Source organism: Grampus griseus (assembly GCF_964374135.1).
Source record: "Grampus griseus genome assembly, chromosome: 9".
Taxonomy (NCBI): domain Eukaryota; kingdom Metazoa; phylum Chordata; class Mammalia; order Artiodactyla; family Delphinidae; genus Grampus; species Grampus griseus.
In genome coordinates, this window is record NC_139003.1 from 91,394,452 (window position 1) to 91,421,344 (window position 26,893).

General features: G+C 39.3%; 1 protein-coding gene across 1 annotated transcript in view; it reads right to left on the reverse strand.

The window, feature by feature from the left end:
• The window catches only part of VPS41 (VPS41 subunit of HOPS complex), a 188,684-nt gene that overhangs the window by 35,626 nt on the left and 126,165 nt on the right, over window positions 1-26,893 (reverse strand). Inside the window, exons 11-17 of the mRNA XM_082661461.1 lie at window positions 13,623-13,720; window positions 9,601-9,730; window positions 8,007-8,122; window positions 6,662-6,718; window positions 4,110-4,171; window positions 2,677-2,758; window positions 258-350 (exon numbers count right to left, since the gene is read on the reverse strand). Coding sequence (XP_082517587.1) covers window positions 258-350; window positions 2,677-2,758; window positions 4,110-4,171; window positions 6,662-6,718; window positions 8,007-8,122; window positions 9,601-9,730; window positions 13,623-13,720 — 638 coding nt within the window. The remainder of the gene's footprint in view (window positions 1-257; window positions 351-2,676; window positions 2,759-4,109; window positions 4,172-6,661; window positions 6,719-8,006; window positions 8,123-9,600; window positions 9,731-13,622; window positions 13,721-26,893) is intronic.

Consider the following 26,893-nt stretch of genomic DNA (forward strand, 5'->3'; position numbering starts at 1 on the left):
ATGAGCCATGGCCGCTGAGCCTGCGCGTCCGGAGCCTGTGCTCCGCAACAGGAGAGGCCGCAACAGTGAGAGGCCCGCGTACCGCAAAAAAAAAAAAAAACCCATCAGTGGTCATCAGAGTGTATGTATCTCAGTTTCATCTACCACAGAGAAACTGCAAATCTGCTGCCTTTAGGCCAGCTGCTCCAGTGTACCATTTTTCTAGATTTCATAACATTTTTCACTGAGAACAATCTGACCATGTTGGAATGTCATACCTCATAATCACTTTCCAAAAATTCATGCAAGATCATTTCATAGATGAGTGGTTTCAGAACTGGATCCCCTCTTGGCAAATAAGGACTAATAGCCTAAGGAAGGAAAAGGCAAAAAAAAAAAAATCTTTAAAAAGTAGCAAAATAAAACTACTCCAAAGAGGCAGCACATATAAAAATATACATTTACTTTAAAAACTTAAGGCAACAGAGTACTTTGGAAAAATATTACGAAGAGAAAAGATTCAAATAAGCTCTACCTTCTTATAACATGTTACAATACATTTTAAAAAGTACAGATAAGGTGTCTACATGTATGAATGAATGAATAAAAGACACTGCCTCGATTAAGTTAAACATCTCTCTGTTCTTCCTGATGAATTAATGAAAATCTAAGGAATATTAGGGAGAATGATGATAAAAGTCAACTTCTTAAGTAATCAAGGAGTTATAGGTCATCTATTCATCTTTTTTTTTTTCTTCCTTAAAATGGAATAATACATCAACCTTTAAAAACCCATAATCATCGTTTGAAATTAAGGGAAAATAAACCTTGTGTTTTTAGCTACTTCAGCACTGTGTTAAGTGTTGAATTTCCAAACACTGTAAATGGTTCTGCAGTGCACTACCCACCAATCGCCATGCTCTGTCCTGGGGACCCAGAGCTCCAGGCACTGTCCCCAGGAGCTCACAGCTTCAGAGGGAAGATATGCAGATATCTAAACAGCCAGTTGCAATATTGCGTGCTAAGTGTCTTGAGAGAGGGGCAAACAAGATGCTGTGGCGAGGTGGATCTTGGAGACTGAAGCAGAAGTGACAGATGCCAGGGGCCTGTCAGGCCAAGAGAGAGGGGGAAGGGCACCCTGGTAGAGGGAACAGCATGGGCAAAGGCATGGAACCATGAATGCACACTCTGCATGCAGGGAGGTCAGCATGGCTCAGACATGTGAGTGGGGGTCACGGGAGGGAGATGAGGCTGAAGAGGAAGGTGACGTGGGGTCATGAAAGGGATTCAGATTTTATGCTCTGAGCAGGAAGGAAATGAGAGGAGCACATTTCATTTTTAAACGGCTAACTGTGGGTTAGGGTTGTCTATAGATCTGCCGGAAGGCCCTTGCAATAGTTCAGGCGGGAGTTAAGGCAGTGGTACCAGAGAGGGAGGAGAGGCCCAACTGGTACTGACAAAGTGAAACTGACAAGAACTGGAGATAAAACAGAATAAGGAGGTGAGTTAGATGTTCTCATCAAGACAATGGCTTTAGCTGCATAGCACAGGGAGATCAGCCCAGTGCTTTGTGACCATCTAGAGGGGTGGGATAGGGAGGGTGGGAGGGAGACGCAAGAGGGAGGGGATATGGGGATATATGTATACGTATAGCTGATTCACTTTGTTATACAGCAGCAACTAATACAACACTGCAAAGCAATTATACTCCAATAAAGATGTTTAAAAAAAAAAAAAGACAGTGGCTTTGAGCTATTAAGCATGAAGAAATGAGTATATTGTGATGTGGTACACACAGATTGAAAGGAGAAGGACCAAACTTGGGAGGGAAATGGATTCACATTAATCTGAGTAATCATTCTCAGCAGCATGTACACACAAGGAAAAATGTCCATCACACGCTTCCAGCATAGATAAGGAATTCAAACGAGAGGTCTGGGGGATGGAGCCATCGTGGTAAACACGGCCACAGGACTGGAGAAGATCCCCCAAGGTCAATCCAATAAACGTGACGAGAAGTGTCCTTGAGGGTCTCCTGGAGAAGAGCTACATTTATGGGGCAAGCAGAGGACAAGGCAAGAGGCTGGCCAGGTGAATAACTGGGATTTTTAAAAGCATGTTCATAATTCTAAGGGAACACTGAAGAGGCTCACAAATACTGAAAAGTTTTTTTAAAATGCTTTAAACAGATCTCCAGACATAGGAATACTTTATTGATTAGTTTAGATATTGTAAACTAAAATGAAAGATAAAAAAAACGAAATATCAAAATTATTTGTTCGAGCTACCTGGTCAAAATTTTCCATTTGTTTTCCAGCAGGTAAGATGTTGGAAAATGCACTAATTCTTCAGTACATGTGAAAAAAGCCTTATGTTTATTATAATCTACAGTGATGAGACTATACCTGTTTTCCACATTCATTAAAAAGAACATGAAAACTTCCATCTGAACACAGAGGGAATTGGAGGGAGATAAGAAAGTGAACATACCATATATGTAATACATGTGTATATATTTTATGCACATAAAATATAAGCGAGATTTCTATTTGGTGACTAATTTCTAAAAGTTTTTCTTTCTAGCTGAAATAGTACTCGCTTCCCAATAAAGAACTGATTACTATAAATTTTATTTCCATCTCAATATTAATATACTACATACAAAAATTAAAGAGTTAAAAATAAAGCTATGCTTACCTTAAGCTGTCCGATTTCTTTAAATTTATAAACTTCATATTCCCAGAGTGCTGCATTTTTCCCAAGAATTTTCTGGCATTTGCTGGCAGTAAAAACATCCCAGGGAAAAGAAAGTATAAATAAAGAAAACAAACAGAGACAGAATAAGTAGACATTTCCCCTAGTGGTTTAGATAAATCTCTCATCCCAGAACTTTGACAAATTTCCATTTCAAGTGCCAATGAACATAAAGGTATTACTGGTACTCACTTGACTGCATATACAAAGTTGATGGAAATCATGAAAATACAAAATACTTATAAATAAAGATGAATCCCTTTCAGAAGACTTTGATTAGGGGTTTTCCCACTGATTTTTCTGTTCTGAGTTTCCTACTTATCCAGATGAGTGCTGCTGGTCTGGGGACCCTTCTTGCCTTGAAGAAATATCATCGTACCCAAAAGTGTCAATGAAACCACTTTTTCAATGGCTTTAAATAGTGGACTACAAAATCAGACTTTACAAAATTAGAATCCTACTTCAGTATATAATTCAGAAAAATGTTCATGTATGAATAAAACTTTGACTTACACATGAAAGAAACACATTTCCCTAAATCAGGGGACAAAAAGCGGCCCTGAAGACTGTTTCCGGGCAGCCACGCAGTCCTGCACAGGGCACTGCGCAGCTCGAGGGGGAACTGCCCACACAGACCCACACGACCACTATAAACCATTTAGGTTTTTGTCCTGCAAAAACCTGTCTCTTTTTCTCTCTTTTCCCTTTTGTCCTGTCTCTCCTAGGATGCTTGTAGCGTGAACAGCCCTGGAGGTGAGAGGACACACACTGTGTCTCCCTCTGGAGCACAGGGCAGGTTTGTTTACTGCCCAGTAAAATAAAAATAACATCTTCCTCTGGAGCCAAGGGCAGGCAGGCTTTATAAAAGCCCATTATAAAAGAATCAGACACCCTAAGCCCAGGGTCCCTCTCCTGTAACGCAACCTGCTGCCTGGGCCGAGTCACCTGGGCCTCTCTGCCTCATGCTGTGGGATCTGGAGAAGGTGCTGGTACTCTGGCCACGACTACTGCTGAGGTAGACGGTCCTGTGTCTCTGACCCCGGAGTATCAGGTCTTTTGCCAGCACTCATGAAACTTGCAGGCAAACTTGTCAGCTTATAAGAAGGGTAAAGTATCAGACTCTTCGTGATTTCTGACACTCTTCTCATTAAATAACGAGAAAACCATTTTTCGTTTAGTGCAAATGAGACAGTAGGTGGGTAAACAACATGTTATCAATCCATTCTGTGGTTAAAAGCATTACTATTCAAAAATAACCCCTGTTAGAAAGATGTAAAAAAAACAGTCTGTCGACTGTAGAGAATGACTTATTCGTATTGCTAACATGGCTCAATTCTATTTATATTCACAAATAATTGTGAAAACATCTTGATTACCGTGCCGCTATGTCGTACTCTCCTTTCTCCACCAGGTGGTTTATATATGCCAAGCCGATGTCCTAGGGGAAATGAAATGAAAGAATTTCATACTTAACTGGAACACGTGGAAAGTTGGGTCTCCGTTCCTGAGTGGGCCCGCTGACTGGAACCCGTTCACACATCTTCGTTTGCTTTATGTAATTATGCTCATTTCTTTCTTGAGCATATTTAAATATACTTGTATTCTCACAAAGTTTAGAGTTTACAATTTTAAAAAACGTGACTACTTTAAAGGCTCCTAGCCTGCCCTCTTCTAAGAAATTTCCTACAAAGAAATCTCTGATAAGACAAACATGATCCAACAGTTTCATGTTGTCACTGGATATAAAATTTTTCTTGTGCTTTCATCCCTAAAATGTGAGCTACCTGTCTCTTCTATACCAAGTCTGAGGGAATGCTGTAGGAAAAATGAAATGACAGATCATTTGAAAGGGAAATATTTAAAGTTAACATCGAAGTGAAAATGAGCTCAGAAAACCAGGTCATTCGAACCCACGAGTTTACAGATGAGGAGACTGGAGCTCAAAGCAATGCACTGACTGGCTTCACAGGATTCGTGCTCATTCACTTATTCCACCTTAGTCCTGAAAGGATTTGAGATGGCCTGTGTCACCAGAGACGGGGGACCTCTTGCTTGATCGCCTCATGACTCTTATGAAAGATTAGTTCCACCTAAAAGCATTTGCATGAGAAGCTTGAACTCAATATATATAACAAAACTTGGATTTTAAGTTCTGCTTTATGCACAAACAATTTTTTGCAGAGCTTCTTCCTGGATAGCAGAAATGGCAGGAGCCCATTTTTCTCTCTGCCTGCCTTACCCTAGGAGAAAAATGTCCAGGCGTGATTAATGTAAAGGGCATGCCCATTTCAAGAGTGAAGGGAAATACCCAAAGTTCTTAGTTTATTAAACTTTCACTTTAATGACTACTGTGTAGGAAATCGTATTTCAAATCTGTTGGAACTACAGAGTGAAGAAAAGGTGCTTAACTTTATTTCTCTGAAAATAGATCACATATCACAGTATCTACAGTTTCAGAGAAGAGATGCCTCTTTTGAAGAGTCAATTTCTCTAACGTTTCTCCCCATGTCCATGCTCCCTCCCAACTCATCCTGTGCTCTGTGCTCCTTTAACCTCAACCTGATTTTCTCTTTTCCCTAAGCATAAGCACGTTAAATGTCTTGCACGAAATACCCACCATCACCCAAAACCTCCCCATGATGTCACAGTCCCCAGCCATTGTCTTGACTCTTTACCACTTCGAGGCTAGCCTTAGTCTATGTTCAACTCAACTTCATCATCTCCTTTTCACTTTCACTCCACCAAGCATGTTGAGAATAAATAATATATACAGAAAATGCACTTGTCACTTTCATATTACCAAATGCAATGTACAACTGACTAAGCTAAGCTTATCTTACTTTTGACCTGCTTACTTCAACTATACTCTTCCACTGGCTGGAATACTCCATTTCTAGGTAATCCTTGCTTATTCTCTACAATTTTGAATGAATAAAACAACATAAGATGCTCTCATTCTCTCTCTCCCTTTTAGTTCCTGAACTATTTTGCTTGTGTACTCTTTGGGAATTAGGCTTTTTTGGCAAGCTTTAAAGAGAAGTTTAAGGTGGGGAAAGTGTAGGCAGAAGGACTTTGCACTGGAATCCAAATAGCCATAAATAACTAAGTTTCCAGTTTTCAACTGTAAACTAGGGTCTTGGGCTAGATGATCTCTAAGGACCCTTCACACTCAGAGGATAACATTTCTTTTCTGCTTTCCATCTGCACATTCATTTTCACAGTTAGCAAAGAAATGGGCTTTCACTCACAATATTTTTCCCAAGTCCAAAATGTAATAAAAATATATTTGATGTCCTAGATTAGTCACCATAACAAAATAAATTGAGCCTGTTCTTATAGAGACACTGAAGCAGTCTAGTTTTATGAAACTACTCTTTTTTTTTTTTTTTTTTTTTTTGCGGTACGCGGGCCTCTCACTGTTGTGGCCTCTCCCGTTGCGGAGCACAGGCTCTGGACGCGCAGGCCCAGCGGCCATGGCTCACGGGCCTAGCCGCTCCGCAGCATGTGGGATCTTCCCGGACTGGGGCACGAACCCACGTCCCCTGCATTGGCAGGCGGACTCTCAACCACTGCGCCACCAGGGAAGCCCTGAAACTACTCTTTTGATAAATTTCATGATAATGTGGTTTTACCTGTGATTTAAAGAAACTTCCCCACGCATAACTGGAAAGCTTTGTATTTAAAGTGTATTTATAAATCCAGTTTCCAAATTACCTAAAACTACCTCCTAGCAGTTGTTCAAGTTTCTTGTTTACAAGCAGAAGCTGATTCAATAAAATGAACTATTTTGACCTCACAGGTTAGGGAATTCGTTTGAAATAACTTCTCAAAAGGTAGCAAGAATCCGTTCTTTTCAAATTACTTCCAGCCTCATTATAACTTATTGAAAGGTAAAGTTATGTTTCAAATAGTAAAATTACATACTTACCAGAATCTTATGTCTTTTAATGTTCTTTTGGCTAATTTCAGCTGCCATCAGAGCTTCCTGTATTTACATAAGCATGATAAAAGCGGTCGAAGAGGAAGAAGGGAAAAGGGGAGAGAGTGGGAGAGAGAGACATTGCGGTTATAAACACTATATTTATTATGTTTTAAAGTCCTGGGCTACATAAATAAGCTCCATTTTCCCATGGCTTTTGCTTCAAGCACAGGAATTTTTAATGTTATGGTTGAGTGAACCTCACTGAATTCAAACTCAAACAAAAGCAGTCAACCAAAATAAAGACTTCTCTTATTTCCATTTGAATTCATTTCCACATTAGGACCCTGGAATCACATTTCAGATGCAACTCAAAATACAACAAAATCTCTTATGTTCAAACAAAAAAATCTGTCATTCTAAATCTGTATGACATATATTAATCAAGGGGCACTTTTCCTTTATGAAGCATAAAAAGTAACCTGTATGCATACATTTAGGTACAACTACACTAAGATTTTGAAAATCTCTGATTTTATTTGTATTTTGGTAAGTTTACAATGATTCCTTGAACACAAATGTTTGAAACACAAAATTATTTCTTTAAGAAGCTGCTGGATCTAAAGCAATAATGGTAATAACTGGGGTATGAACTTGGTATCAATACCTGGACTCCAAAGAGTTTATAAATTAAAAACTTTTTTTCCAAATCCTTTCAGGTGGTTACAAACTTAACCAAGTAAGTGGACTATTTTTTGTTTGTTTTTGGCTGATTAGCATAAAAGACTATCCAGAGAGTTTCTCTAACTAAACCAACAGAATAATACCTTTGCAGCTATTAAAACTTTAAAATGTTTTCCTTTTTTAAAAAAAGTCATGATGGGGCATTATCTACTCAAATTAGTCTGAACCGAGACTCAATGACGTGGACAACATCATTCCATCTGAACAGGTAGCTCAAACCCTCCTGAGTACAGTTTGATAGCTTTACTTTTTACACATGATATAAGCACAAAATAAATGATTTCACTAAAATATCCAAATGGATGATTCTGAAATACTAGCTTTATTTTATTTTTCTTGAAAAACCACCAAATTAACTTATCAGTAGGCTGGATCGAACCTACCCCTCCCTCCATCACCAATGCCTCTTCCACTGAACAGTAAGGCCAGTCAACCTCCTTGTAGTCTTTATTCCCCGTAACTTGCGAAAAGAGTATCGGAAAGTTATTGGCCTCCTAATATCACTAGCTTAGAACATTCTAATTCACCTGCGTGAAAGATTTATTACAAAACCCTTTTAGCCCCTCTCTGTTACCGACGTGTCAATACTTTTAAGTAAAAGCAAGACTACTTCATGTTTCTTCTTTTCAAGGAGCCAGTCGATGTGGTCATCTTGGTCTCGTTCCTTGGCTACGACAACATCTCTTGGACTCACAATGTAGAAGAGTGACTCCCCTTCCGAGTATTCTAGAGATAAGAGAGCAACAACTTGGGTGACTCAACAGTAGAAACCTTGGCAGTGGTTTGGTGCGGGGGGACAGGGTGAGGCTACCCAACTTACAAGCGAACAGAAAACTCTCTTACATTTGGAATAAATGTGTTTGGCTGTGTTTGAAGGTAGGGGTGAGAGACAGGTAGAGAATGATAGAGTCTATTCCAGTGCTTTAAAAAATATTCACACGTAAAATGATTTGAATGAAAAAAGAAGGAAGGGAAGCAGGAAGGAAGGGAGGGAAGGAGGGAGGAAGTACCAAAAAAACTTGAAAAAAATAAGGTAGGCTTAAAAATTCTGTTTCCTATATTAACGTTCTGACCTCAGCTGAAAGATAGCGCTCAAAATTCTCCATGTCTATTGTATATAATTTATCTACTGTATATAAACTTTATTGATGACCATTTACAGCCCAGTTCTATTTTTACAGAACAATTACACCCCACAGTTGGCGATAAATGTTTCCTCCTCTTCAAGGTCAAGGCCATCTAAAGCATAAATGACAGATGCCCCAGGCCCTGGAGGCATCATCTATCATTTCAGCGTGTTGTGCGCAATGCCGATGGTAAGGGTTTCCTGAAGAATTCAATTACAAAACCTGTTCTGAAGGGTTTCTAAATGTGCAGCAGAGTTTGCTCTGAGCAAAAATTACCTCAACTGGATGCTTTCACTTGTGCATCACATCTGCTTTCTGCTAAGTCCAGGATACCCACTCCCACTTCTCAGCTGATCAAGGGCTCCAGCTAAGAAAGCTCTAACAGATACAGGATATTTCTTCATTGACCGAAATGAGAACTGAAAATATTCTCAAAACATGTCTACTGTTTTTAAAGCAGGAAAGAATTTCTCAACAGCCAAAGCTGTTCTATTTTTTCATCCACGTATGTTTCAAGGATATGATGACACCAAAACACAGAGGCCCCTGGTATGACTACAAAGCAATGGTTCTCCCTTTATTTCCAAGCATTGACTAAGTGCATTCATGCATCCACTCAACAAATACTCAGTGAAAGCCCAGTATGGACCAGGCGCTCTCTCAAGCTCTGAGCATTCGGTCAAAGAAAGACAATTTCTCCGGCAACCCAGAGTACACCTTCTAGGGATATAACGTTGGGAGCGATACGCCAACTAGAGAACCATGCTGCCTGGCATCAGTGTGAGTCAGGTGTCACATGAAATAGTTAGGACAGGAGACCAAATACAAGGACAAAGGCCACAAAGCCTCCTCGCCTTGGTCCTGGCCTCATCTCTACCCCTCCCTTCTGCTGTGGGAGCTCAAGCAAGTTCTACAGCATCTCTGGGCCTTGACGCCTTCATTTTCAACATAAAAGGCCTGCCCAGATAGGCTCTAAGAGCCTTTCAGCACCTTAAATTCCTGGTTGTGCTACTCAAGTGGGGGGGAAAAAACATAAATATAAGAAATAACGTGAGTCAGATCCTTGATGTCTCTCACCTAAGTGATAATCTCTACATTCATTTTCCTGAAAGCCTCTCACAGTCAGAGCATCAGAAGAGATCTCTTCACAAGTCTCGGAAAGTGGCTGGATGATATCCAGTCTGGGTCTGGCGCAGTATTCTCTTTCCTAAGGGGAAAAAGAAAGTCTCATTTGAATTACATTTCTAGAAATGATACAAATTAGGGACTTCCCTGGTGGCGCAGTGGTTAAGAATCCGCCTGTCACCGCAGGGGACACGGGTTCGGTCCCTGGTCCGGGAAGATCCCACATGCCACGGAGCGACTAAGCCCGTGCGCTACAACTACTGAGCCTGTGTTCTAGAGGCCACGAGCCACAACTACTGAGCCCGCGTGCCACAACTACCGAAGCCTGTGCTCTGCAACAAGAGAAGCCACCGCAATGAGAAGCCCACACACCAATGAAGAGTAGCCCCCACTCGCCGCAACTAGAGAAAAGCCCGCACGCAGCAACGAAGACCCAGTGCAGCCAAAAATAAATTAATTAATTAAGAAAAACAAAAAGGAAAAGTAGTGCCTTGTGCAAAATCACATGGATACTAAGTGACCAAGTGTCACAGCATATTTTTAAAAAAATGATACAAATTAATTCTAGGTAGCCATAATTAAGTGCTTTGGTTTTGTAAATTCGGCAGGTGTAAGCCTTTCTCACCACCTGCCGTGGACAGCCTCATAGCAGTGGTTTATTTTGACCTCTTGGATGAGATACACAGGACAGGTACCACTGTACTATGTCAGCGGTCCACCACTGCAGCCCTTTCAACTCCAAGGGACGGCTACCACATCCTTAGATAACTCTGTTACATCTTCTTCACAAATATGAGACAGAGTGAAAATTACATTATAAACTGCTCCATGATCCAGACCACTGCCACTACTAGTCCTTTCACTGGGGATGCTGAGAAGCCAGAGACTAAGAGTTACGTCTACAGCAAAACTTGCTGAGATGATGCAGATGTTCTGTGCCTGTACTGCCCAGCGTGGTAGACCTGAGTCACGAGTGGCCATCAAACACCTGAAATGGGATGACTGTGCCTGAGAAACTGAGTTTTAAATTTTATTTCATTTTCATTAATTTCAACTTGGATAGGCACATAGCTTAATGACTACAGTTTGGGACACTGCCATTCTAGATCAAGATAGAGGGAGAAAAGATGCTTTATTGAGGGCCTATGACAATTTCACTAGCCTAGTAGGTGACTGTCCACAGATTGTTCTCGCTGAGTCCTTAAATCACCCTTCAGTAAGTATTGTTCTTCTTAATTTTCCAGATGAAGGAACTGAGGATTGAAAAGTTTACTGAGGTCAAAGTTATATAAGTAAACAGTGAGACTGGGATTTGTGGAAAAACTGGGACTATGGATTTAAAATCAAGTTTGTTTTACTATAAAACTCAAGCTCTTTGAATATTCAGCACAGAGGCACGAAAGATACACTTGACTATTTTCCAAAGCAGCGAGACCTAAAGCAGTAAGACCTAAAGCAGGGTGGCACTGGTACAGAGAACTCAGATGAAAGGAACAGAATGAAAGAAATCCAGAACTACTCCCAACTCTCCAAGGTTCCCCAGTAAAACAGTAAGCCTCGAAGATTCCTTTGATCAATTTTGTTAGGTTAATTGAGAAGCGATTACGTCAGCTTTGCATCTCATATATTTAAAGGAGTCCAAAATAAAAAGCAATTATGAAAGATCCACTATTAGAGGAAAAAACCTCAGTGAATATACAGGATAATTTATCACATCTGTGGAGAAATGACAAATATCTTGCTTTTAAAACAACAAAAAGGAAAAACCTGAAAATTTTGACTATTTAAAAAATTAACAGCTATAACAATGACAAAAAATATCAAAATTAGAAGAGCAAAATAGAAAAAAAAAATTGAACCAAATAATGTTAAAAGAAAATCACCTTGCTAGACCACATAAATAGCTCCTTCATATGTGTAAGGAATCCATCAGCAAGGTGATGGATGAGAAATCCATCTTATCATTATTTTACAACTTTTGTTCACTGGTGTAACAGCCCTGCTTATGCGTGAACTGCCTAGGAGCAGGGATTTGGTCTTGTTGATCACTGATACTCCATGCTGAGCACCATTCTTAACACACGTGCTTTATTAATGAATGGAAGAAAAACAAAATATTAAGGGAACAGCTTCATAAATTAGGTTATATCAACCAGATGAAACAGTTCACAACCACCAGAAAGATGATGGGAGACTGCACAGCCATATGCAGAGAGAATGGAACAATGCTCCTAAAATTACGGCCACACAGAAGAGCTTGTAACTGTCACTGCAACTGTGCGGGAACAGGCACATATGTAAAAGGTGTAATGAGGAAAATATGCTGCGATAACATTACAATAGATATAAAAACGAATTCTGTTTACTGTTGCAGTTAAACTTTTTGATGTGAAAAAGAAAAGGGGGGCGTGGTGGGCCCCAAGCTTGCTTCTTTATTCCTTCTGCCTTAATTTGATCAGTTCTTTCTGTATTTAAGGATTTCAGGTGTCCTTTGGTGTTAGAGAAAATGAAGAGTTATATACACTGACACACACATTTCTAAAGCACCTCCAAGACCCTCACTTCTTCCTCTGAAAAAACTCCATTTTCTAATTTGCTCTTTGAGGTTGGCTTTTCTTGGTTTTTACTCCTTTCCAATACTCTCTCTTATTAACAAAGGTTTCCTTCCCTTCTTTCTTTTTTTGGTCAACCGTTTATTAGGCCTTCCCTTTGTCATTTTACTGCCTCTTTTCTTATGTCTTTCAATCACATCCTGAATGCTCCCCACATTCCTCATCAAAAAGCACTGTATTTACTCCCTCCGGAGCCAATGCTTTTCTTTATTTTCAAAAAAAATAAATAAATAAAATAATAATAAACTGATGTCCTGCACAGGGCGAGAAGCCAGCCCTATTGATTTTAGCAGGTTTGAGTGTTCACTTAAGTCTACTGCATCCCATTGCCTAGCAACATGGGCACCCAGAGCTCCAGGTTACTATAGCGATGGCTTCCTGATGCAAGAGCTCGCTCAGAGAAATGTTGGAGAGCAGCTACCACTTCAAAACCGGGACTCCCAGGGTTTTTCTCCCCATTTTATTCCTTGCTATTTGAAAAGGAAAAGAAAAAAAAAGAGAGAGAGAGAGAGGATACAGACAAGGAGAACCTACTCACTGTAAAGGGCTAGACGATCAATTGCATTTCTTTTATACCACAGCATCCCAAAGAAAATCCTTTACAATAAACTCTCCTTGTTTATGCCTTGAAGCCGCCCCTGGCCCCTTCCTGACAGGAACTCTGGACTCTGACAATAAAGACAAACTGGGAATGGGGCCGACCTAGGCTTCAAAGAAAGACTCAGTATGCAGGCCCCTCCACTGGACCCTATAACGGGCTTCATTCCAAAATCATGTATAATGAAATGCAGATTCTCTGCTGCTTCCTATGAGCCGTACATTTCATACCATCATTTGCAGTGATAACCGAGACTTAGCAACAATCTAATTTCAAAGCAAGAATCAAGCTACTCAGAATCACTGGGCCACTGGGAAGTAAACAAATATATCTGGACCACAGGAAATAATGGACCACCCTCTCTGTAATTCACTCTGACCACAGGGACCCCTGCTGATGCTACACATCAACTTCATTGCTGTCATTTCTGCTAATGCACAGTGTCAGTTTAGTTTCTTGGCCTTTTGGCAAGTGGAATCCTTCGTTCCGTTCGGCTAAAATACCAAGAGAGATGGAAAAAAGGGAAGGCAAAAAAAAAAAAAAAAGACTCCCCTTTGCTTGGCAAAAGGAACAAAGGCAACCAATGAGTGGAGCTTCTGAAACGTAAGTACATTAAGCCTGCAGGGTAATCTCTGCTGACGTTGTTTTATAGGTCAGGAAGTTCTTCTCAGACTGGAGCCGAGTCCTTTCATGGGCAACTTCATCTGGGTAAAAATGCTACAAATGAACCCACCCTATTGTATTTGGGGTGAAAAAAAAATTACCGTTTTTTCGGAAACCTCCTTTACATAGGAAAGTACAACAAGCTGATCACAGAGGGGTGCGAGTCCACTGATGTAGAATTCAGTTTCGAACTGAGACACTGCAAACAAAAGGGACAGAAGATTCACCGTTAGCAGCAAAAAGCAGCACAAAGGAAAGGACACGTCGACTACGAACGCAGGAGGGACTCATTTTAGAAATCTAACAAAAAGGGGGCAGAGATAAACATACTTTCTGGACAATAATCAGTAGCCCAAAAGAATATCTGGGAACTTACACTTGAAAATTTCTATTACAAATAAAAAGCAAACTCGACAATAACAGCAGCATGAATGGTGAAGAGTGACACTATCTAGTTAGTTTAAAAATGACAGAGTTAAATTCCATGAAGACACATTGAAATCCATAAAACCGAATGTAAACGATTATCAATAACAATACTTTTAGATATTAAAAAATTAAATATTTAAAATAATTTAAAAATATTACTAGTGACAAAAATACTTTTAAAAATAATTTAAACATAAATTTCAATCTTTCACAATTAGGGCATTACAGTGGCATGATGGTCCCAAGAAATGCTATTTGTAATTATGAAACTATTACTCCTTTTTAAACATTTAATAAACATTATATCTAGGCTTAAAAGAAAAAAAGTGTAAATACACATTACATTATGATGAAACTCCATTAATTCTTCAGTGAAATAAAGGTCAGAGAAAATAAGAAATTTCTCTTTCCTTTTAAAAGATAGTCATTAAAACATAGAAGTTCTGTTTCTTCTATTGCATCACCTAAGAGGTATATAGATTTAATTACAATGGACCTCAAAGATCTTATAGAAGGCTCAATGGTAGAAGTACAAATATTGCTACAGTATGATTCTAATGACTAGCTGTTGTAATATTTATAATAAATGACTGTTGTTTTAAGCAACTAAGTTTTGGGATGGTTTGTTATGCAGCAAAGCCAACTGATACAATATTAGTGCCAGGAAAAGATTCTTCCAGGAATCATACACGGCACTTACAGATTCATTTGAGAGTAAACTCTTATTTGAACCCACCACTTTTTCTAAGAGTTTCTTGATTCAGTTCTTCTCTACAGTTCTGTGATATTAGCTTCAGGTTTAGTTAACTTTTATGATAAAATGACCATCTTTTCCAAAGCAGGGGAAGTCAGTGTAGCATACTGGAAACACTATTGAATGGGAAGTTAGGAAATCTGGGTCATATCTGCAATTACACTGAACTTGGATAATTCATTTTAATTTCTGTGGGTATGACTTTTCCCATGTATAAATAAAGGTATCAGAATAGAAATAAAACCCATAACACATAAACTGAGGGGGGACTGAATTTTTCTTCTTCCTCCTCTCCATCCTCCTCGTAAATCACTTAGTGTTACTTGACTGGGCTGATCTTCAACGCCTGCTCCTTATTTAACTGTTTTCAAAATTTTACTTTCACACCAAAATGAGACTGAGGATAATCAAAAAAACACCAAGTAGTTAATAACATAAATATTAAAAAGGCTAACATTTCTTAAGCTTTGTCCTGGGTGGGATCGCATAGGTGGTCAGAGTGCCCTGGACAGAGCCATACGATGGGAATCCAAACGGTGCCTGCTCTGCCACGAAGACTTGTTTTCTCACCTGCTGAACCTGAACTGAATATTCTTATCTAGGCACTTGAAAATAATCTTTGGTAAAGTGATGTGATCAATATTCTCACGAAGCACATGCATAGAGAACTTCCCACAACCACGTGTTCAGAGATGAGCACGTGCTGCGTGTAGCCAGGCACAGAAGGTTCTGGAGAAGCTTCCCCAGTGCTACCTATGAATGTAGGGAGTGGGCAGGGGGGAGGGGGGAGAGACGGGAGGGTTGGAATGTGCAGATGCTATTGAACAGGGTGGGCCACACATGACCTACTGATCAAAGAGGTGACAGTTTCACATTCAGGAAGACATACAGGCCTGTTAACAGGAGGTTTTGGATGCCAGCACTCCTGAGGTTGCACAGACTCTTTGGTAGAGATGGACTTGTGGTTTTTTACTAAATCGCATTCCATCGTTGAAATGCTACGCATACAGCAACTTGGATGAAGAGCAATCAAAGATGCTACAGACTGTTTCATGGGAATCACATGGAGCCTTTTATGGGCTTGTCTGCCATAGGCACCCAAGTGAGAGCATCATCTAAGAAATGGGGGTGAACGAGGTATTCTCCCCATTTGAGACGCCAAAGGGGCTGCCAAGGCTCACTGACAAGGAGCATCACACAGTATCCCTCCTAAAGGTAACCAAATCCACATCAAGGCTTTGGTTTATATGAATGAGCTGTAAGATACAGATCAGAGAAACTAGAAAACAATTCTACCCAAATCTTTCCTCCTCTACATCCTGATTTCTGTCCTCAAGAGCTTGCATTAATAACATAGAAAACTTCCTGTTCTTTAATTAAGAACATAATAGGATATCTAATGTGTTCTTCAAGAAAATAAGGACAGATGTGAAGAAGCAGATATTTCCTTCTCAATTCCAGATACTATAACAAAATGCTTATTTGTTAAATACTAAATCCTACCACTTTACTAATTGAAAATAGGTAATAATTTAGGTAGAAATGACATCAACTGACTAAATTACAAACGAAGAAAAGATGTGGTATTATATAAAAATAGTGCTTTCAAGATTTCCAGAGGCACAGTTAAGCAAGTTATCACCATTCAGATACAGCTGCAATTAAATAATTCTTCTCATTTTATTAAAATGATTTCATATCAACGGAAATCTTCTTATGGAAAACAAAATTGCAATTATAGTTGCACCCTTTGAGTCACTAATTAAGAGTTCTAAAATAATGGCTGCTTTTCTTACCATTGAATATTCTACCACTTAGAAATTCATCTCCATTAATACCCATTAGTAATGATATCATGTAAAAAAGAGGACACATTTCCTGGTATGAGGTCCTAGTTTAGGAAAATGTCTACATCTACTCTGCATTAAAAAAAAAAAAAAGACATTTCAGAATGAATGACATTTCAGGGCTCTGTTTTTCCATTACTACTTACTAATGCAACAAAACAGGATTGTTTTAAGATCTATCATGATTTAGTGTATTCTTTATATTAAGGCAGAATCCATGAAGGGCTGGTTGGAGACAGTGGTGTCAGAATGAACAGGAATGTTGAGGAAAGTTCCCTCTATGCCTACTTTCTGCAGGGTTTTTAACATAAATTGGTGTTGAATTTTGTCGAAAGCTTTCTCTGCATCTATTGAGATGATCATATGGTTTTTCTCCTTCAATTTGTTAATATGGTGTATCACGTTGATTGATTTGCGTATATTGAAGAATCCTTGCATTCCTGGAATAAACCCCAATTGATCATGGTGTATGATCCTTTTAATGTGCTGTTGGATTCTGTTTGCTAGTATTTTGTTGAGGATTTTTGCATCTATGTTCATCAGTGATATTGGCCTGTAATTTTCTTTCTTTGTGACATCTTTGTCTGGCTTTGGTATCAGGATGATGGTGGCCTCGTAGAATGAATTTGGGAGTGTTCCTCCCTCTGTTATATTTTGGAAGAGTTTGAGAAGGATAGGTGTTAGCTCTTCTCTAAATGTTTGATAGAATTTGCCTGTGAAGCCATCTGGTCCTGGGCTTTTGTTTGTTGGAAGATTTTTAATCACAGTTTCAATTTCAGTGCTTGTGATTGGTCTGTTCATATTTTCTATTTCTTCCTGGTTCAGTCTTGGCAGGTTGTGCATTTCTAAGAATTTGTCCATTTCTTCCAGGTTGTCCATTTTATTGGCATAGAGTTGCCTGTAGTAATCTCTCATGATCTTTTGTATTTCTGCAGTGTCAGTTGTTACTTCTCCTTTTTCATTTCTAATTCTATTGATTTGAGTCTTATCCCTGATGAGTCTGGCTAATGGTTTATGAATTTTGTTTATCTTCTCAAAGAACCAACTTTTAGTTTTGTTGATCTTTGCTATCGTTTCCTTCATTTCTTTTTCATGTATTTCTGATCTGATCTTTATGATTTCTTTCCTTCTGCTAACTTTGGGGTTCTTTTGTTCTTCTTTCTCTAATTGCTTTAGGTGCAAGGTTAGGTTGTTTATTCGAGATGTTTCCTGTTTCTTAAGGTAGGACTGTATTGCTATAAACTTCCCTCTTAGAACTGCTTTTGCTGCATCCCATAGATTTTGGGTCATTGTGTCTACATTGTCATTTGTTTCTAGGTATTTTATGATTTCCTCTTTGATTTCTTCAGTGATCACTTCGTTATTAAGTAGTGTATTGTTTAGCCTCCATGTGTTTGTATTTTTTATAGATCCTCTCCTGTCATTGATATGACAAACCCACAGCCAACATCGTCCTCAAGGGTGAAAAACTGAAACCATTTCCACTAAGATCAGGAACAAGACAAGGTTGCCCACTCTCACCACTATTATTCAACATAGTTTTGGAAGTTTTAGCCACAGCAATCAGAGAAGAAAAAGAAATTTAAGGAATCCAAAAAGGAAAAGAAGAAGTAAAGCTGTCACTGTTTGCAGATGACATGATACTATACATAGAGAATCCCAAAGATGCTACCAGAAAACTACTAGAGCTAATCAATGAATTTCGTAAAGTTGAAGGATACAAAATTAATGCACAGAAATCTCTGGCATTCCTATACACTAATGATGAAAAATCTGAAAGTGAAATTAAGAAAACACTCCCATTTACCATTGCAACAAAAAGAATAAAATATCTAGAAATAAACTGACCTAAGGAGACAAAAGACCTGTATGCAGAAAATTTCAAGACACTGATGAAAGAAATTAAAGATGATACAAATAGATGGAGAGATATACCATGTTCTTGGATTAGAAGAATCAACATTGTGAAAATGACTCTACTACCCAAAGCAATCTACAGATTCAATGCAATCCCATCAAACTACCACTGGCATTTTTCACAGAACTAGAACAAAAAATTTCACAATTTGTATGGAAACACAAAAGACCCCGAATAGCCAAAGCAATCTTGAGAACGAAAAATGGAGCTGGAGGAATCAGGCTCCCTGACTTAAGACTATACTACAAAGCTACAGTAATGAAGACAGTATAGTACTGGCACAAAAACAGAAAGATAGATCAATGGAACAGGATAGAAAGCCCAGAGATAAACCCACGCACATATGGTCACCTTATCTTTGATAAAGGAGGCAAGAATATACAGTGGAGAAAAGACAGCCTCTTCAATAAGTGGTGCTGGGAAAACTGGACAGATACATGTAAAAGTATGAGATTAGAACACTCCCTAACACCATACACAAAAATAAGCTGAATATGGATGAAAGACCTAAATGTAAGGCCAGAAACTATCAAACTCTTAGAGGAAAACATAGGCAGAACACTCTATGACATAAATGACAGCAAGATCCTTTTTGACCCACCTCCTAGAGAAATGGAAATAAAAACAAAAATAAACAAACAGGACCTAATGAAACTTCAAAGCTTTTGCACAGCAAAGGAAACCATAAACAAGACCAAAAGACAACCCTCAGAATGGGAGAAAGTATTTGCAAATGAAGCAACTGACAAAGGATTAATGTCCAAAATTTACAAGCAGCTCATGCAGCTCAATAACAAAAAAACAAACAACCCAATCCAAAAATGGGCAGAAGACCTAAATAGACATTTCTCCAAAGAAGATATACAGATTGCCAACAAACACATGAAAGAATGCTCAACATCACTAATCACTGGAGAAATGCAAATCAAAATTACAATGAGATATCATCTCACACCGGTCAGAATGGCCATCATCAAAAAATCTAGAAACAATAAATGCTGGAGAGGGTGTGGAGAAAAGGGAACCCTCTTGCACTGCTGGTGGAAATGTACAGCCACTATGGAGAACAATATGGAGGTTCCTTAAAAAACTACAAATAGAACTACCTTACGACCCAGCAATCCCACTACTGGGCACATACCCTGAGAAAACCAAAATTCAAAAAGAGTCATGCACCAAAATGTTCATTGCAGCTCTATTTACAATAGCCAGGAGATGGAAGCAACCTAAGTGTCCATCATCAGATGAATGGATAAAGAAGATGTGGCACATATATACAATGGAATATTACTCAGCCATGAAAAGAAACGAAATTGAGTTATTTGTAGTGAGGTGGATGGACCTAGAGTCTGTCATACAGAGTGAAGTCAGTCAGAAAGAGAAAAACAAATAGCATATGCTAACACATGTATATGGAATGTAAGAAAAAAAAATGTCATGAAGATCCTAGGGGTAAGACGGGAATAAAGACACAGACCAACTAGAGAATGGACTTGAGGATATGGGGAGGGGGAAGGGTAAGCTGTGACAAAGTGAGGGAGTGGCCTGGACATATATACACTACCAAATGTAAAATAGATAGCTAGTGGGAAGCAGTCGCAGAGCACAGGGAGATCAGCTGGGTGCTTTGTGACCACCTAGAGGGTTGAGATAGGGAGGGTGGGAGACGCAAGAGGGAAGAGATATGGGAACGTGTCTATGTGTATAGCTGATTCACTTTGTCATAGAGCAGAAAGTAACACACCATTGTAAAGCAATTATACTCCAATAAAGATGTTAAAAATGAATAAAATAAAAGAATGAACAGGAAAGTATAAGGACTATTCTTAATGAACAGATAATAATGAACAGATTTAAAGAAAGAAACGCTGAACGGTAGTATTTATTCTTCTGGAACATACGTAAATTATGTAAAATTTTATGGACTGGCTTTATAAAATATCTTCAAGTAATTACTGCCTTTCTACTTCAAAAGTTTAGTGGAACAATCAAAGCTTCAGTTTATTTTCTCTAAAATTCTATTTTTTTCCACATGACAATGATTTTTAATAACTAATGAAAAAATGTTTCCAAAGGAAAACCAGTTTGAATACAGGTGTCTTACAGGTCTCATACCATGGAAGCTCATCTTTCCATTATCTGGAAAAGATAAGTCATAAAGAAAAAGACAAATTGTGTTGGAAAGCACTAAAACAAAATAGAAAGCAAAAGCTGGGGGGCGGCAGGGGGCGGGGAGGAGAGAAAAATGCAGAATTACTAGAGGGAGCCACAACAGGCAGTAGCTATTCTTCAGGTCAAAGAGTTCTGAAAGTGAGTCAATGGCTCTGGGGCCCTGCAGGAAGTGCTCTGGGGTCCCTGGGATTGTGATGGAGGTAAGCAAAGATGCACATTACAGCTGCAACACAGCCTTCATCCTGATGGGGATGAAAGGCCTGCAGTGCTCTGGTTTATTTAGGAGAATGAAGCAGTCCTAGACGTACTAGAAGAAATAATTCAAGGAAAAAAGAAAGAGATTCTATGCAGAATAAGAGAAAAAGAGGAAGAAAGTTTCAGAGGGACTATTCACATAAAAATTTTATTCAAGGAAGTTCCTTGGATCCAGAAAGAGGACAATTGTGTACAAAGCTCTGATCTAGAAGAGAGGCTTGAGTTCTTGATCAGTGCTGTCCAACAGAATATTAACACAAGCCAAAAACATAACTTTAAAATTTTCTAGTAGCCATATTAAAGAGTAAAAAGAGGTGAAATTTAAAAGTATTTTATTTAATGCAACACATCTAAAATATGGTCATTGCAACATTTAACAACATAAAGGATTATTAATGAGATAATTTACTTTTTATTTTCATACTAAGTCTTTGGAATCCTAGATGCAGCACATCTCAGCCTACACCTGCCATATTTCAAGCACTTAACAGCTATAAGTGGCAAGTGGTTACCATATTGGACAGTGCAGGTCCAGATGCTCCCCAGTGTTTTTTGTCTTTAAAGTCCAGTAATTTTACTCAAGTATCTTGAAGATGTTCATCGTGGGTCATAATTTTCAGATACACAACTGTACTATTTTAATTTCTAGTTTCTAGTTTTGTTCATCTGTAGTTTCGGGAAATTATTTCTTGAATTACTGTTTTTGGTATTTATTCCATTCCCTTGTTTTGTTTTCCATGACTCTTATTTGTAGGCTGAATTATCTTTGCCTGTCTCAGTATTTATCATTTAATCATAAACCTTTTTTTCCCCTTATTTGTGATGAAAATTTTTTCGTCTTCTATTTCTCTTCTTTCAGTATTGTCTTTGTGTCTATTTGCTCCTGTGTTCCTTCCAGTTTAACCTTCATTTCTGAAATAATTTTTATTTATAAATATTTCCTGAGTTCAGTCACCTCATTTGAAATTTTTTTAGTTCTGATTTTTGTTGTTCTTTCATGCCTTCCATCATTTCTCTTTTTTTTAAATTTATTTTTGGCTGCATTGGGTCTTCATTGCTGCACGCGAGCTTTCTCTAGTTGCGGTGAGCAGGGGCTACTCTTCATTGCAGTGTGCAGGCTTCTCATTGCGGTGGCTTCTCTTGTTGTGAAGCACAGGATCTAGGCGCATGGGCTTCAGTAGTTGTGGCGCGTGGGCTCAGTAGTTGTGGCTCGCGGGCTCTAGCGTGCAGGCTCAGTAGTTGCGGTGCACGGGCTTAGTTGCTCCGTGGCATGTGGGATCTTCCCAGACCAGGGATTGAACCTGTGTCCCCTGCATTGGCAGGCGGATTCTTAACCACTGCACCACCAGGGAAGCCCCCATCCCTTCTTTAAACCACCTTGGAGCTTGTTCTGAAACAGTAAATTACAGTCATGATCTATTTTGTGGGTGTTTCTGTCTGGTGTGCTTTCATTGCCAAGGATGTTATTCTGCTCCTTATTCACTTTTTCTTAAACCTTAGTATGGGATTTGACCTCGGTACTTTTCTGCACTTGTTTCTAGGTGAAATCAGCCACTGATCTCTTGGGAGGAGGGAGGAACTGAGATAACTTCTAACCTCCAAGAGTTCCCTCATTCATAGTTTTCACATACTTTTAAAAATCTGGTCCCTTGCTTTCTGAGATTTCCTGGCTCTGTCCCCTCCCCGCTTTTATCTGGACCTTCTCTTTGTTTCTATCATGCCCATACTGCTCAGGATTTATTCTCCTGCGTGAGCCCGGCCCTGGCAGGAAACACTGGCCACTCAACTGTAAGAGTTCCCAGGGGCTGCTGGGCTGCCCGAGCCCCTCACCCTAACTGCAGCCCTGCACCCACCCCTCTCAGAGCAGCCTGGGTGTCTTCCAGAAAACACCTGCTGATTCTCTGGGAGATCTCCTGATCTCAAATGCATTAGAAGCCCCCTTGCTCCCTCTGCTTTCTCTCATACAGACACTGGGACCATAGCGGGTCCCATGGCTATTGGTGGATTTTGCCATTTGCTCGTATCTTGGGGTTCCTAGGGCTACCTTGCTGTAAGTGTTGTCTATGGGTTTTTGGTTGCGTGATCTAGTTGTTCCTGAGGACTCAGGAGGATGGAACAGTTATGTGGCCGCTACCACCATCTTCTCAGAATCCTCCAAGCACAAAATGTTAACATATCAGGGTTAGACACCAACTTGATATAACCCAGGGCTGGGATTACAGTCACAAATGCATAAATATTGTTGGGCCATCAACAGCATACATGCTCTAAGTTTCTGAATGATTGGCATGTGATTGAAATAAAAGTGAATAAGACAGAGCTTTCTTGTACCTTGGGTCTTACATCTCTGAGAGTTATCAACAACTTAATAAAGAATTACTGAGCACCAGTTAGGCAGAAGACACTCTTCCAGAAGCATCAAGAACACGAAGAGTTTGCCTCTGACTTAAAAGAGAGTGTGAGTCTAGAAGCTAAAGAAATAATTAAAATACCATGTGCTATGCAAGAATGGAAACAGGTGTAAAGCAACAAAGAATACAAAGCAGGAAAATTTATTCCCAGAGGGGTGGAGATGGGGGTGGAAACAGTGGCAATAACCATGACTAGATGTGCCTGTTAAGGGCGGGAAGGCTGGTTATACATGAGAGAGGAACATTTCACAAAACGTTCATTCAAAAAATTTTCATGGGTGGGCTTCCCTGGTGGCACGGTGGTTGAGAGTCCGCCTGCCGATGCAGGGGACACGGGTTCGTGCCCCGGTTCGGGAAGATCCCACATGCCGCGGAGCGGCTGGGCCCGTGAGCCATGGCCGCTTAGCCTGCGCGTCCGGAGCCTGTGCTCCGCAACGGGAGAGGCCACAACAGTGAGAGGCCTGCGTAACGCAAAAAATAAATAAATAAATAAATAAAAAATAAAAAAATTTTTCATGAAAAAAACATCATTAAAATAGATTTAAAAAACACTAATGTATATTAAATTGTAAGGAATAAAAGTCAAGATTTTATTTGGCTCTGTATAAAAAGACCATCTCCAAATAATTCATAACTAGGTTATCTCACTTAATATCATTGTATTCAGACCTGTAAGAGATGATATTTAACTCCATACTCTTCATTATTACTTGTACCTATGAAAATATCATGAAATGTATTAACCTCTTCAGAATAATTCAGTAAATCCTTATTTATATCTTCCCCCATTCTCTTTCAATTGACTTTATGCAACACAATGTTTTCGTCTCCTGATTGTTAAAAGAAACCACTGTTTTTCTCTCTCACGAAATAGAATAGTAATATTAATCATAGCTTCTATTTAATGAACATTACTACACTGACAAGCAGGATGTTAAATATTTTACATACATCATCTTTTTCCACTATAATACCTTATATACAATTTAAAAGGGCCTTGAAGCTCAGTGATGTTAAATAACTTGACTAAGGTCCCTTAAGTAGAAGCCCAGCAAAAGTAGAATTTGAAAGCTTACTCTTCCTAGATGTGTCACACTAGAAAACATAAATCAGAACACAGAGGTGCTAAGGGCAAAATGGCGCTACCTTGGCAGGAACAGAAGAAGTGAAGGGCTTGGCTACTTTCTGCCAGTTCTGCATGCAGCCAGGGTGCCCTGCCCTTCCCTTGAATTTCCCATGCACTGCAGTACATAGAACTTGTGTTGCTTTTTTATTTGGGGCCTTGTTTTCCCTTTGCTGGTTGCAAAATGCCCGTTAGCTAAATGTGACCCAGAAGGATTTGGTATCTTCACTGGAGCTAAATAAAGTAATACCCTATAGATTTTAGTTTCTATGATTCTTAAAGAAGCAAACAAAGTTTGTCAAGCAATTTATAAATAAGAACAATTATCTTTCCTTGGTTTATATTCACATATGAAAAAGCACTGAGGTCCGTTTATGATAGTGCCCTATTCCCAAGAGAATCTGACCCTTTAATAACCAGATATTAGTATTTCTTAATCAACTAGATGTAATGTCTATAAACTTTGAGAAATTTGGACACTCTGTCAGCATGACCGCTGAGCTAAGAAAATACATTTGGAACTCACATTTTAACATCCTTGGGACTGCTATGAAGCAGATGCATTGAAGTAAAAGTGACTTTACAATGCTTTATGTCAGCAAGTTAAGGAGAAGACCTAATATATGGCAGTGAAACAGAAGAGAACAGCCAATGGACAAAATAACACAAACATTCAAATCAGGAGCCAATATTACACGTAAATCAGAGCTATATAAGATGAGTTTAGCCTGCAATTTAATTCTATATCTTCTAATCGATATTCAGCTTACACTGTGACAAAGCTAAGCGGATGTGATCATCTCAGATACTCAACTTCAGCACTCACGAAGCAGCACTGATAAAGAGTGACTCTGTGAGAAGCTGACCCCACACTGCTTAGACCACACACAAGGGGACGGTCAAAGACCTCTGGGTCAAAAGGTTCAAAACGAAATAGTTATACTTTAAGCTGTAAATAGGCTATTAAAGAAAAAAAAAAAGACAAGCCGACAAGTGTTGGTGAAGATGTGGAGAAGTTGGAACCCTATGCACTGCTGGTTGAAATGCAAATGTGCAGCCACCGTGCAAAAGAGGATGGAGTTTCCTCAAAAAAAAAACATTCAGATAGAACCACCATATGACCCAGCAACTCCCTTCTGGGTATTTATCCAAAAGAACTGAAACCAGGATCTTGAAGAGACACTAGCACTCCCATGTTCATTGCAGCACTGTTCACAACAGCCAAGATACAGAAATTACCTAAATGGCCACCGACACAGTAATGGATAAAGAAAATGTGGTATGTATTATATATGTAAAATGGAATACTATTTGGCCTCACAAAAAAATTCTGCAATATGCAACGATCTGGATGAACATTGAGGCCGTTATGCTCAGTGAAATGAGCCAGACACAGAAAGACAAACATTGTACCTAAAATAGTCAAATTCATAGAATCAAAGAGTAAAGGTGGTTGTAAAGGCTGGGGGGGAGGGGGAAAAAGAAAGTTGCTAATCAACGCGCACGAAGTGTACTGTACATACACTTAAAATTTTGTTAAGAGGGTAGATCTCATGTGAAGTGTCCTTACAATAAAATAAAATTAAAAAATAAACACATACACACATTCAGGGACCTAACCACCCCCCCACACAAAAAATCCAAAACTGCCTTGATACGTCAACTAAACTTAAGCCAGACAATAAGAAAGGGCACACAAGAGGGCTGAAAGAATCACATCACCGTCTGGATTTGACTTCCTTTCCTTACAGACAGTTTTGATAGCCATCCAAGGCAACTAGGTTCTAGAGATTCCCTAAGCATTTGGAGGAGAAACGATGAAGAGCTGTCAGTCCCAGAATACAACAAGGGGAAACAAAATTTCTATTTTTCTAAATGAGATACTTCACTTGAACCAAAATACAAAAACAAATCTACTGCATGTCCATTTCATCTGGCTGTTTGTAGAACAGGGGAGCAGACATCCTCACTGCATATTTAAAGGGTCTTTGGAGAATTTCTGCCCCATGGTTGGTATCTGAGTGCCTGCGGCAAGCTGCTTTTCTTCTCATCAGTTACTCAGTTACACGTGAGGGCTTGGGGCTAGGCGGAGGGCACGCATGGACGAACGCATGGCACAGCAGTGAGGAGAAACAGCTTCGAAACTAGGCTTATCTGTGCTCAAACGCTGCCTTCTTCGCTTCCGAATGTCCGCATCTGGAGCAGGTTACCTGGTCCCTCTAAACCTCAGCCTCTTCACCTATAAAATGGGATGGCAGCCCTACCCACTGGGACCATTGTGAAGATTAAACAAAATTCTGTGTGTAATGTATTTAAGCATGTGGCTGGTGGTAGTTGTTATAAAATGAACAAGATATACTTCTTACTTCAGGTGCTTCTGATTTCTTACCGCTACTTATGGTAGAGAAAATTTATTAACTCCACTTCCAACAAGTATTTGAGTCTCCAGCACTGAGTGACAAA